Source organism: Centruroides vittatus, unplaced genomic scaffold (assembly GCF_030686945.1).
Source record: "Centruroides vittatus isolate TY-2023 unplaced genomic scaffold, ASM3068694v2 contig_466, whole genome shotgun sequence".
Lineage (NCBI taxonomy): Eukaryota > Metazoa > Arthropoda > Arachnida > Scorpiones > Buthidae > Centruroides > Centruroides vittatus.
Window position 1 is genome coordinate 1,157,309 of NW_027122260.1, and position 12,949 is coordinate 1,170,257.

Genomic DNA, 12,949 nt, shown 5'->3' on the forward strand with positions numbered 1-12,949 from the left:
GCTCTTTAGTTCTACATTGTTAAATCATCCATGTTGTAGCAAATGTCTTTTGTTTGTGGTGACCTGTTGTCATATTTTTATTTATTTATCCATTAGACATGTTTGCTAATTTATTAAGAATTTCTTTTGTTTTCTTCAGGTTCGTCATCAAGCATACTTTTTTGGTTTGCCAAATTGTTCCAGACATCAAGAACCATATTAACGAGGTTACTTGTAGAAATGATTTAGTTATTATCCATTTTTCTTATATGTTTACTTTCCTAGTTTTCAGATATGTGTACACTTTTAAAAAATTATTTTATGAAAAGTCATAAATATATTCTAAGAGATAATATCTGCTAACCTTAACTGTTTTGTATTATGTAAAGCATGAATAAAATTTTGAATTATATAGCATTAAAAAAATGTGTTATCAAATCCAGACTTGAGTCCACTTAAGATAAGGTGACCAGACATTCCACTTTTCACAGGACAGTCCCAATTTTTAACAATTTGTCCTGCATCCCATGGCATTTTAAAAAAGTTCAGAGTTTTAGAAAGATTAAGTTTTTATCAATTATGTGTCATAAACTTATGTCTTATGTTTAAGATTTGTAAAGATCATTTTGTATCACATGTATCAGTACCAAGGTGTGCGTGAACATCAGAAATAAAGAATGCCCTGCTGACAAAACCCTTTGTATCTATGGCAAAGACTGACAAAAAATAGTTTGGGGCACGCAGCTGCAGCAACAGAGCAGCATGTGTTCATGGGCTGTCCAAACCAGCAAACATTTCATTCATTGCATGTTAGATGGTGCAGAGCTCTCATCTATCACTGCCTTAAAAAGTTAGTGACTAGCGAGAGTAAGCACATTGGTTTGTATTGATTCTATTGCTAACAGTAGGGCAGGGGTTCATTTTGGTTACGACAGTATTATATAATAAAACAATTACAAGAATAAAGTGACCTCAAAGCAAATTGTTCTAGAGCAACAAAATTATAAAATTTTGTTGCTCTAGAACAATTTTTTTCAACAAGAAAACCACTCCCCCCATCAATTTTGTTCCGCTTCACCAATGTTAAAACCGTACCTTACTGGATAAAAAGGTTCTGAAAGGGTTAAACTTATTGACAAATTTTTGGTCAGGTTAGTTCAAGTTGCAAGGTCAGGGAAAGAACATAACAGTTCAAAAATCCTTGAAAGTAGAAGTGACCTTATGGTAAATGTCTTTTATTCTGGTACCTTTAAGTTAGTTTAATTGAGATCATACATATTTTCTTTCACACATGTGCATAGAACTATCAAATATGTCTGGAGTAAAGTTGCCAGATGGTTCAATTCTCAAATGGACAACTCAAACAACTAAACTGCATTTAATTAACATATAGTATGTATCAGCTTTTTTGAGGAACAGCATCAGCCTTGAAATTGACAAGTCTGTAATGGGTTAGGAGAAAACTTCTAAAATTTGTTAACAAGAAAAGTTATTCAAGAATTTTTGTTAAGGCAAAAGTAAAGTTTAAAAAATTTATCAAAAACAAAATTGATTTTTAATTTTAAGTTACAACTCTTTTTTAAATCAAAACAAAACCTTCAGTCAAATTCATACAAAATCAATAGCTCCTAGGTAATACAATCCTTAAAACTTAAACTTAAGAACTAGACAGCACCAAATAGGAATAATTTAATTATGATCAATTTATACTTTTACTGCCCTACACATGCCTGTCTAGAGTGCTTCATGGAGCCAGTTCTTGTTATTCAAGTAATACATATACAGTAGAGCATCGATTATCCGACTCAATTGGGGACTGGGGTTGGTCAGATAACTGAAAAAACTGATAACCAAAAAGTATGAAAAAATACATTATTAGTATATCGCTATTAATCTACTTTGCATTGAATTTTCATTGATGTTAAGCCTAACAAAATTTTTTTAAAAATAATAATCGTTACTATTGTATTGTTAAAAATTATTTCTTTATTTTTGTATTTATTTTGTGGGGAAAATAAAGACAAAATAAAAAATTAAGCATGGTTTAAATACTGGCATCCCTTTCATGGTCAAGCTAGTGTTGCCAGCTAAAACACGCAAAAATTTAACAAAAATAAAGTTGTATTGTATATAATTGTAGCGCCACATCACTAGAGAACATTTGAATTTGCCGACTAGAATGCGGTCGGTTAACTGACGTGGCAGTTGATTGGGGGTCAGATAATCGATGCCCCTTCTGTATTTAAAAGATTGATTAAAATATCAAATATTATTAACCTTAAATAAAGATTGATCTATCTATCTATCACCTTGGTGCTCAGGCCACATGTCCTTTACATCCTTACAATAATTTTCCATTTCTCTCCAGTTACCATCTTCCTCATAGAAACATTTGAAGTCAGTGGCAATCTCATCTTTCCACCTCAAAGGGGATTTACTAGACTTTCTTCTTCCATTTCCATTTAGAATTTTGTAGAAAGGCCTGATGGGTTCAGACCATATAGCATGGCCTGCTCATCTTAACCTTCTTTTTTATATTTTTAATGACCCTGCCATTATAAATAAATATTGATATAAACAGAAATTTTATAATTTATAAAGAGCTTCAAAAATTTTACAATAAAATGTATTAAAACCTAATCATTATTTTTGTTTATAAAGTTCAGTAATATAAATTTATTGAAATTTTAAAAAAAAAAGCTGTATAATGCATGTTTACTCATTTTCATTATCACAGTTATTAGCACAAAATTTGAAATGTTAAAAAAAAATTACATTTTATTAATGTTGTTACTGTTGTTGTCATTTTAAACTTCAATTTTGTAAGTATTACTTTTTGTGAATTTTTCTCTATTTAGTATCTATTAGTAATTTTTATAGTTTATTCATTTGTATATTTTTTTAAGTAATGCATATTAAAAGAATATAATGATCAATTTCATTAGTAATGATTTTCATTCTTTATAAAACATTGCTTATTCAGCAGAATTTAAATTGTTATATATAATGATTTGATTATTATTTAAAAGAACTTAAGTTATCTTGAATAATTTTTAAATGCTGCTGGAAGCTTGGATGTGTTTTTTTTATAACATTATTAAATTATAACATTAAATTTAAGTTATTATTATCGAAATGATTATACAGTCAAACTTGTTTTTATGCGGTGGATAGGGACCGCATAAAAAAAACGCATTAAAAAAAATCGGACAAAACTTCACGAGTGGCTATAAAAAATAGTTTTCGCAACACAATTAAAAAATATTTTTTTATGTGGTCAATAGGGACCGCATAAAAAAAGTCTCACATAGAAAATAACTCAAAACCGTACGAAATAGAATTTATTGACAACAGATGTCAGCACTTGACTGCATCGTCTCGTCTATCGTCTGTTTTACATATTTTTGTTCAGGTGGTGTTTTGTTGACTTAAAAAATAAATTATTTCATTTTTCGCATATTCATGCAATAATATTACTATAATAAGTTCATTTATACTATAATAAGTTTATTTAGCTATAATAAGTCAACGTGAGACATGACAAATCGCACGAGACTAGTCGCCAACTATACCGCACAAAAAAACATCACATAAAAAAATCGCACAAAAAAAGACCGCATAAAAACAGGTTTGACTGTATTACTCTGGACATACTATTGCAAATAACTGACTTTTTACATATAATGACAGTTATCATTAACAATATGTTCAATTTCCATCAAATAACCAACTTTTAGATAGTCTCAAACTCAGAGTAAAGAAATTGTCAAGCAATAATGTTGCCACATATCTAATAAAAGGCATCAAATGTAATTTGTTTTTTACTTTCATTAAATCAAATAACTTTCATAACATAATTTTAATTCATAATAACAATTGCCAACAGATAGTATGTTCTAAGCACTGCTGTTTTTCTAAAAAAATTATTGACACTACCACATATTGGGTTACCAATACTTTTTCATGCTATCTGCAAGTGTGGCATAATTGTACATACTGTCTGAAAATTTGCCTTTGTTCTAAGTATAATAAAAACAAGTTTAAAACAATTCAAACATACTTGAAAAGCTTTAAACTTTCAAGGTTCTTAAGTTGATTTAAAGTTTTAATAATTTTAAGTAAGACCATTCATTATCAAAAGTTGACAAAAGCTAAAAAATTAGATTTAATTTTATTAACAATTTACTATTAACTTTTTACATAAAGATGCATAGTTTCACCAAAACTATTTAAATAAATTTTTAAGCTCCTTATATAATTTTTAAATAATAAATTAAAGAAAATAATGTGTTTCTTATAAAATCAAAATAGGCCTATATTTTTTTCTTAATATTTATTTCTCATTGTACATTCAATATGAATTTAAGTGTTTTGTTCTGAGCTTCTATTAGTAAAAAAGTAATACTGAAAAAAAATTATATTATTATTATTATTATTATTATGCATATATCATGCTCAGCTGATACTTGTGCCAAGTGCTATGCTGACTAAAGTCAACACACAGTTACCCAAACAAGCTTCTGTTTTATTGGTATATGTGTTACAGTAAAAACCCATTTTTAGTGAAAACGCATTTTAACTAGTTGAAACTAGTTTTTACTGGATGTCATTGTTAAAACTAGAATTTACTGCTAGTCAAAAATGAATTTGAGTTAAAACTAGTTTTAACTAGACAAAACGGGTTTTAACAAAATGGCTTAGTAAAAACTGTTTTGACCAAGGTCATTCAGCTAACACGTTCCTATAGTGTATGATGAATTTCGTATCACTTTAACCCTTTTCCCCCGACATCTTGTTTACGTTTATTTTGCGATCCTTCCTAGGGCAATATAGGTCAGTCAGGCGATATTATTTTAAAAGTTCACCAAAAATCAAATTATCATTATATCTATATGAAAAAAATCACTTACATTTATTAATATCTTTAGTTTTAAATACGATATTTTTCAATGCATTTTATTAGAAAAATTTATAAGAAAAATAATAATATATATCAGAACTGACACACAAACTTATAATTTGTAACATTTTGTGAAAATTAACATTGTCTAGTTACATAGTTGTTTGCTGGCACTGAGTCAGAAAGACGTAGAATATTGTTTTGTACAATTTGATATAACACTTATGCATGTATGTTTATTTGTTGTGAAATTATCACACATTATATCAAACATTTGTTTGAAATCAAAATTTTATACTACTATCAACTAATATAATGAATTATTATACTTTATTCACTTCATATCGAACAAGATTATATCTGTTGTTAATAAATTTTACAAAAATTGATATTTACCAAAGTAACGATGAATCGGTACCCTCGAAGTTTTGCTTAAAAAGCCAGGGTACTGATCGATCAGTGCCTTCAGGGACAAAGGGTTAATTAATGTTAATAACACGGATGTGTGACCAATATTTTCAATAAATATCGTATTAAATAATACAAATGTTTTAATCCCGATCATCACTTTATTTATTTCCCCCAAACATATTTATGTAGCTAAAATTAGTTTTAACTAATGTTAAAAGTTAAAAAGTTAATGTTTGATTTTAGTTTTATCTAAAATCAAAACATTAACTTTAATAAAATAAGCAGTAAATTCTAGTTTTAACTAGACAAAACGGGTTATAACAATGACATCCAGTAAAAACTAGTTTCAACTAGTTAAAATGCGTTTTCACTAAAAACGGGTTTTAACTGTAACATATGTATCAACATCTTGAAACTTCCTAACAATGTGACATGTGTTCAATATTACAGCTTTCTGTAGTGCCATGTATATGTTTTTATTAATGTTTCTAGACTTTTGTGTAGTGTATGTGGTGTAACACCAGTAGAAGAGAGGACAACAGGTACAATAAACACCTTTATCCATCTGTCTTATTTCTTTTGCAAGTGGAGTGTGCTTGTTGAGTTTTTCAGTGTGAGCAATTTTTATGTTACGAGTGTTTGGAACAGGGATGTCTATTATATAAGCAATCTTACTGCATTTGTCAATGAAAGTGATGTCAGGTCTATTGTGATGAATCGTTTTATCTGTGATTATGGCTCTGTTGTAGTATATTTTGTGTGTGTCATTTTCTAATACTGGCATGGAGTATATTTATAGTATGGTACCTGGGTGTTTAATAATCTGTGTTTGTGTGCAAGCCCTTCTATTATATTTGATGTTTGATTATGCCTATGTAAATAGTCTGTTTGTGCTAAGAGCTTGCAACCAGAAGTTATATGCTTATGAACTTTCCATAGGATAACAGAATCAATGAGTTTGCAACATTTGTGATTTCTACAGCAGCCTTTTTGTGGTCGTGTAAAAATGTCCTGTTCGTCAATATGATTGTATATTTTGATTGCAGTCAATAGGTAAGAATCCTATAAAGTGTACGAAGACATGTAATTGGGCTCTACTGCACAGGATCTTTTGTGCTGTTGGTGTTTGGTGTCGTGTAGGTCGTTATAACAAACAGGTGGGAATCGCGCGTCTTGGCGATTCCATACCTTACATTGATGTTTAGCTAGTTCCTTGTGCAGGGATGTGAATTTTTTGTACCAGAAATTGTGAATGTTGTCTACTCCAAGTGTTGTCTAGTTGTGTGCTTTTTGCATTGTGCAATGGATGTCTTGGGTATTTATTTCAACATAATGCATACTAGGTATGGCCTGCATATCTTTGCTCTTCTCTCTGATCTAATCTTCTTCAGCATTGTGCTTGACCACAGTAGACCAAAGAGAAGACCAATAATTTGTGAGTTCTTCTTCAGCTGGCATGCCATTATGTTGAAAATCAGTGGTGAATTTGCCTGTAGAATTGCTTTTCATTGTTTGTGAATTTATTATTATTATTATGATTTACAGTTTAAAACTGTATATCATTCCACAATTTGGAATTATTGATAATCTTCAAAGAACTTGTAGATTGTTTGTGTTATGATAGAATATGTAGCAATAAATGATAACATTGATTTAGTTGCTATTTTATGATGGAAGAAGACATTATTAAAATTTTAGATATACTGAATTTAACTATTTCATAAGAAAAGAATAATTAATGCATGAATAATTATTGGAAATATCTTTTTAACATAATTTGACATTTTTAATGAGTACTTCAGTACTCATTAAAAATGTTAGTTTGACTTAAAGATTGACATCATCGAGGATACAGCTATTTTAAAATGGAATTATGTTTATGAATAAAAATTATTTAGAGCAAACAATACTAATTACATACAATGCAATAAATTTCATATATCAAAGTTCTAACAGGTAAAACAAATATTTTCTTGTATCTCAATCAATTTATTTAATTAATTTCTGCTGATATATTGCAGCAGTTGTATTTCAAAAACAATAAGTTATTTTGTATCTCATGTTATATAATTAAAATTTAATATTTAAAATTTTTTAAATGAAATTTAACCAGTTTTTATAAATATCATGATTTACATTCGGACTTGTGAGAAGGATGTAGGTACCTGTAGATAAGTTTCTGAAAATAAATGTTTCTTATTTTAAGTATTTAATTTTGTTACAAAATTAAGTAAATCTGAGTCGTTTTTTGGTGATGGTATTGCTCCCCGCATCCTGTTATTTATTATGCATACTGTATCCAGTATGCATAATAAACAAATAAATAAATAAATTAATTAATTAAATCAAAATATTACTACAATCATCATAGATGAAATATCCTTTTTTTTTTTTTTTTTGAGTTAAAATCAACATACAACTTTAGCTGTTTAATTTCTAAGTATTTTCCAATTATGCATATTCATCTTTAAGTGATATTGGATGTGCATGGTCTGAAAGTATTTGGGAACAAATTGCTAAAATTGCATGTTATTCTGACTCCAAAAAAGCAGATTTGATGTAAATACAAGCTTATCTTCCAGTAGTGTTTATGCCCTGTAATATTTATAAGCATTGGAATTTGTTCTTAAGATAGTAATCATAATGGTTTTACCATTTCATATATTATTTTTAAAATAAAAAAATAGCATTCTTATTCGAATTGTTGTTAGCATATTAAAATATGCATTACTTTTTAAATATAATAAAATTAATTATAATTTAGAAAAAATATATGTATTTTATTGTATTATGTGTCAAAATTCTGAAAATAATCACTTTTATTTAGATCTTGTTGCCAAGATAATTAAATTTGTGATTTTAATATAGAAATGGTAATACTAAATTTATCATTATAAAACTATCATTAATTTAAAAAAAAATTAAAAATGAATATCATAAAATCACAAACTTAATTGAAGATCTTTTAAAAATAGGAAGTAATTTTAAGTCATTAGAATGTTTGTTTTAATAGTAGCTGTCATATTCTAATATTTCAGAAATGTGGATATGTTTGTTTGATATATGACAATAAATTGAAGATGACAACTTACATTTTTTGTTGTATTTATTAAATTAGGATTACAAAATTTACTAAAAATATTTTAAAAGATAATTATTGTATAATGGATTCAAAACATTCATATTTGGAAAAATATCCTGTTACTATGTAAGTTGAGCTCACTCAACTTTACAGCATGTCAGAGTAATTGAAGTGTTGAATTAAAGTTAATCTAAGATGATTTGTGGTAAAGCATAATCACATCATTTCTGAAATATTTCCAATATCAATTTTTATATATTTGCATAATTATGAAAAAAGTTACAAAATAAAATTTAGTATTTTACATCATTGAAAAGTTTTACATCATTTAATGTACCTTGCATTTTACTATGATAGAATATTTATCATAGCAATAAAAAAAATATCTGATTTAAAGTTTTGATTTATATAACATAATTTCATCACATTCCTTTTATGTAATTTTGAGCATTATAAGCATTATAATTAATACTTGCCTAAAGTACTTTAATATCAAATTTTCAATTAATAAATTTGATAACTTTATAACTGTAGAATAAAGTCTGTTATAATAATGCTTTGCTTGATTTTTTAAGTTTTTAAACTGTTATTAAATTAAACTGTATTAAATTATAATTTTGCATGATTAGGAGCATAAAATTGACTACAGTTAATTTTATTATTGTGTTTCCTTTATACTTATAACAGTAATAACTTCATAAATTAATATTTTTGTATATAGAATGTACTAATTATCATCCACATAATTTCATAAATATTTTAAACAATTAATAATTTGTTATTTCAGAATTTTGACAGATAATGTTGTTATTAGTATATTAACTCATAATACATAAACAAAATATCTTAATACTCTCTCTCCTAACAAAGGCAACAGTGTAGGTGAAGAAAGAGTAAGTGACAAAGATGAAGAAGAAATGTTTCTGTCAATGGCAGCCATTATTACTATTGTCGTGGTGCTTGTAGTGATTATCCTTATGGCTATTGATGTTACTTGCTTCTTACGTTATCAGTGGGGACTGTTATATTTCTTTCGAAGTAGCTTATGTGGAAAATCTGCAGCAGGTGATAAGGCAAAAGAAGCTGCGGCGGAAGACGGTAAAGGAAGGTAAGAAATTGAATTAATTTAATTAAATATTTTCATAAACAATTATATAGTTATGAAAATTTTCATTTCAAAATAAAACACAAAATTTTATTACTGTTTTTACAAATCATCTTTTATTGTTGAATGTCTTGTTTGCACATGTTGTAGTCATAATACAAATGATTTGTCTTCTCACTTTTATCAACAGGTATTAGTATTGACCCATAAAGACTTCATGGAGATGCAAAATTTTAAAACAGTATCATTATTACTTGATGGTTATTGAATCTTTATGATAGTGACAGTTGCAATTTCTGTATGTCATTAAAATAATTCAGTTCTACTTGGCAATGAAAAAATACAGTTATTGAAAGACTTCAAAGATGTTTCTATATTATTAAAATATGGAACACAATCTTGATCTGCATGTATATTAATGTCATTACTTGTAAAACAATTTTAAGTGCTTTTCTCTTAGCTCCATGCAGAAAATATCAAATTAAAAGATTAAATATAAATTTTACTTGTTATAATTTTAAATAATGCTGCATAGAATAATTAAAATGTTAAAGTATTAGAATATTATTTGTATCTTTCAAAATGAAGACATTAATAAAAATACAAGATGTGCATTCAATGTACAGTACAATACTATGTAATCCATCTTCTAGGTGTTGAGTTAACTTCTTTCATTATCTTTTCTTTCAATTTAACATCTAGAAAATGGATATAAGAGGACATTATTATTTGTACCCCAATATCAATATGTGATATGTTATAACATGTGCTAGTATTATAATTAAAAGGTAGCTTTTCTGTTTTTAAACAAAAATGTAAAATTTATATGAATTTTAAATGTTTTCAATATTTAAATTAAAGGTTATTGTATGTGTTTATCAAATTGTAATTTGATAATATAATCAATATTTTTTGTTTTACATTTTTATTAAAAATTACATATCTATATCAACAAATAATTGAATTTTATTTTCAGATCCTGGTGAAAATATATTGTTACTTAATTTTATAAATTATAAATTTTGTATTTATAAGTATGAAGTTTATTTTATTTATGTAGATATTTCCTTTATATTTCTCAATAAAAAAATATGTAATTTTAGATTAGAAATTATATCATAATTATGCAACTTGAAAGGATTTGTACTTTAAAAATAATTTATGGTTATAAATGTAATAAATGGTAAATTTTCATTCGTTATTCAATTTGCACTGTGTTGGTAGGGAATTTCTTCTTTTTTGTTTACTTTATTACAGTGGCAAGGAGATTCTAGCTAATAATGGAGAGGTTAAAGTGGATCCTAAAAGTACAGCTCCTATGGAGTAAGATTTTTCAAGCCTCACAATTTCTGCTTTTTTTACAGGCATAAAATATTTTAGGTCCTAATAAAGTGCTTCTGTATGGATGTGCATGACAAGCAACTGCATGTCCTTTCAAAGGCTTTTTACATCATCAATTCTAAGCCAAAAGAGGACATAACTAATTTGTAAATTTTTTCACCATGCATGTAGGTGAAGAACAGCTTCATTCAATAATGGATCATAATTGTTTAGCGCGTTTCATATAATCTAGTTGAGAATTTTCACTGTTGCTTTTTACTTATGTTGTGTGATGTCAGAGTTTGAACACTAAATAGTGCAAATTTTATGGATTATCTACAGATTATTAAAAATTTATAATGTAATTTTAACAAGAAGAATTCTACTTTATCATAAGGACTTCATAGGATGTCTTGAAATGTATTATACAAAACCAATATTAAGCAAGTTCATCCTGTGTAAATTGTTATCAAAAAGCATATGAAACGCGCTAACTATATGTATAACAATTAACAAGATGCATTTCTATACTTTGTCTGTCCTTAACTTATTGCTTTTTATGTAATTGTTCAGTCATTGCTTCACGTTGCTTAACATTTTAAAGTCTATATTTGTGTTTGTATTTGTATTGTTTAACTGTGATTTTATGTTTAATAAAAATGTATATAAATATACATAATATATATATATATTATTAAAAATTGTTGTCAAAATTTTAAAATTTACTTTATATATTTTTTAAAATAAATAAACAAATAAAATTATATCAAACATCTTAATTATTATATTAATGATGGAAGGAATATTAGTTTAGATCAAACACAAAAAATTATCTGAACTTTTTTGATAAATATTAGATTATATTAAAATTAGTATTTATAAATAATTAAAGCTACCATTTATGAGAATATTTAATTCAAAAATAAGAAAATACATATCAAACTATAATATAAATGATAATTATCATTTGAAAAAGTCAAAGAATAAAGTCAAATTGCATCTGTATACCATTACAATATTTAAATAATAATAATAATTTACAGAAAATAAAACTTCTAGACTTTAAATTTTAATAACAATATTGTCGGCTTGTTACTTGAATATATATAACTTGATCAGATCTTAATACAGAATTACTCTTTGTAGAAAGTAACCTAAGTATTTTTAAGTTTAAGATAAATACTGCAAAATTATAATAACATTTCTATAATTATTGTTGATACAGTATTAAAATTCAAAGTAAAAAATTGGGTAGATATACAATACTTACAATAAATATACAATAAATTTAAACAGACAATCATCACATTTCCTCTGTTAGAAAATAAACAGGGAAATGTTCTACAAAATTTATATGCTAATTTTTATTAATTTTATGAAACTTAAAAACTGCTTCATTCATTTTTCAAATTTTAACGTCAGTTTAAAATAAATATGTACAACTTTTTTTTAGAAATGTTTAAACTACTAAACTGAATGAAGTGATAGGTATAAACTATGCAACTGTTATTTGGAATAATGCAAATTATACTGTTTCTTTATAAACATAAAAATGTTATAATTTTTTATTTCAGTAGCTTCTACTTCTTATATCAATAGATTATTTCATGATCTTATTGTTCTATAATATCTGTTCTACTTTTATTTTTAAAACATCTGAGATCAGAGAGATTATATTCAAAGTTTTATAATGAAAAAGTCATTTAATTGTTGGATAAAGCAATCAGAGATATTATAAAAGAAAGCCATTGAAAATTGACAAAAAGAACAAATTTATAATCATTTACACTAAATTATAAATTCTTAAATATGAAAAAATTATGATTTGGATTATAAAAATTAACTTATTTGTATATAAAACATATTTAGCATTTTTTTTCCATATACTCAAATGTACTAAGATTGCAAGCATATTATTGTTTAGTGTAGCTATAAACTCATTGTTACATTGTTGTTTAATCTTTAAGATATCTCAGTTATGTTTATACCTGAAAAACTGTAGTAAGTAGATAAGAAAGCTATAGAAAGTTAACAATTATTGAATAATTGTTGTTGGCTTCTGGATACTACAGAATTTTAAGTTCCTCAAAAAATAAACTTTGACAAGTTTGGACCATGAACCAAATTGATCAAGAAAATAACTTTTCCAATT

The 12,949-nt window shown here is 26.3% G+C and overlaps 1 protein-coding gene across 7 annotated transcripts in view; it reads left to right on the forward strand.

Annotated features, from left to right (window-relative positions):
- LOC136977668 (fasciclin-2-like) overlaps window positions 1–12,949 on the forward strand; it is a 170,240-nt gene that overhangs the window by 143,607 nt on the left and 13,684 nt on the right. For 4 of the 7 annotated variants that reach the window (XM_067273205.1, XM_067273208.1, XM_067273207.1 and 1 more), the window contains exon 15: window positions 9,243–9,480. In XM_067273205.1, coding sequence (XP_067129306.1) covers window positions 9,243–9,480 — 238 coding nt within the window. Of the gene's footprint in view, window positions 1–9,242; window positions 9,481–10,734; window positions 10,801–12,949 lie in introns of all 7 variants that reach the window. The other 3 variants (XM_067273203.1, XM_067273206.1, XM_067273204.1) reach the window with 1 other exon arrangement.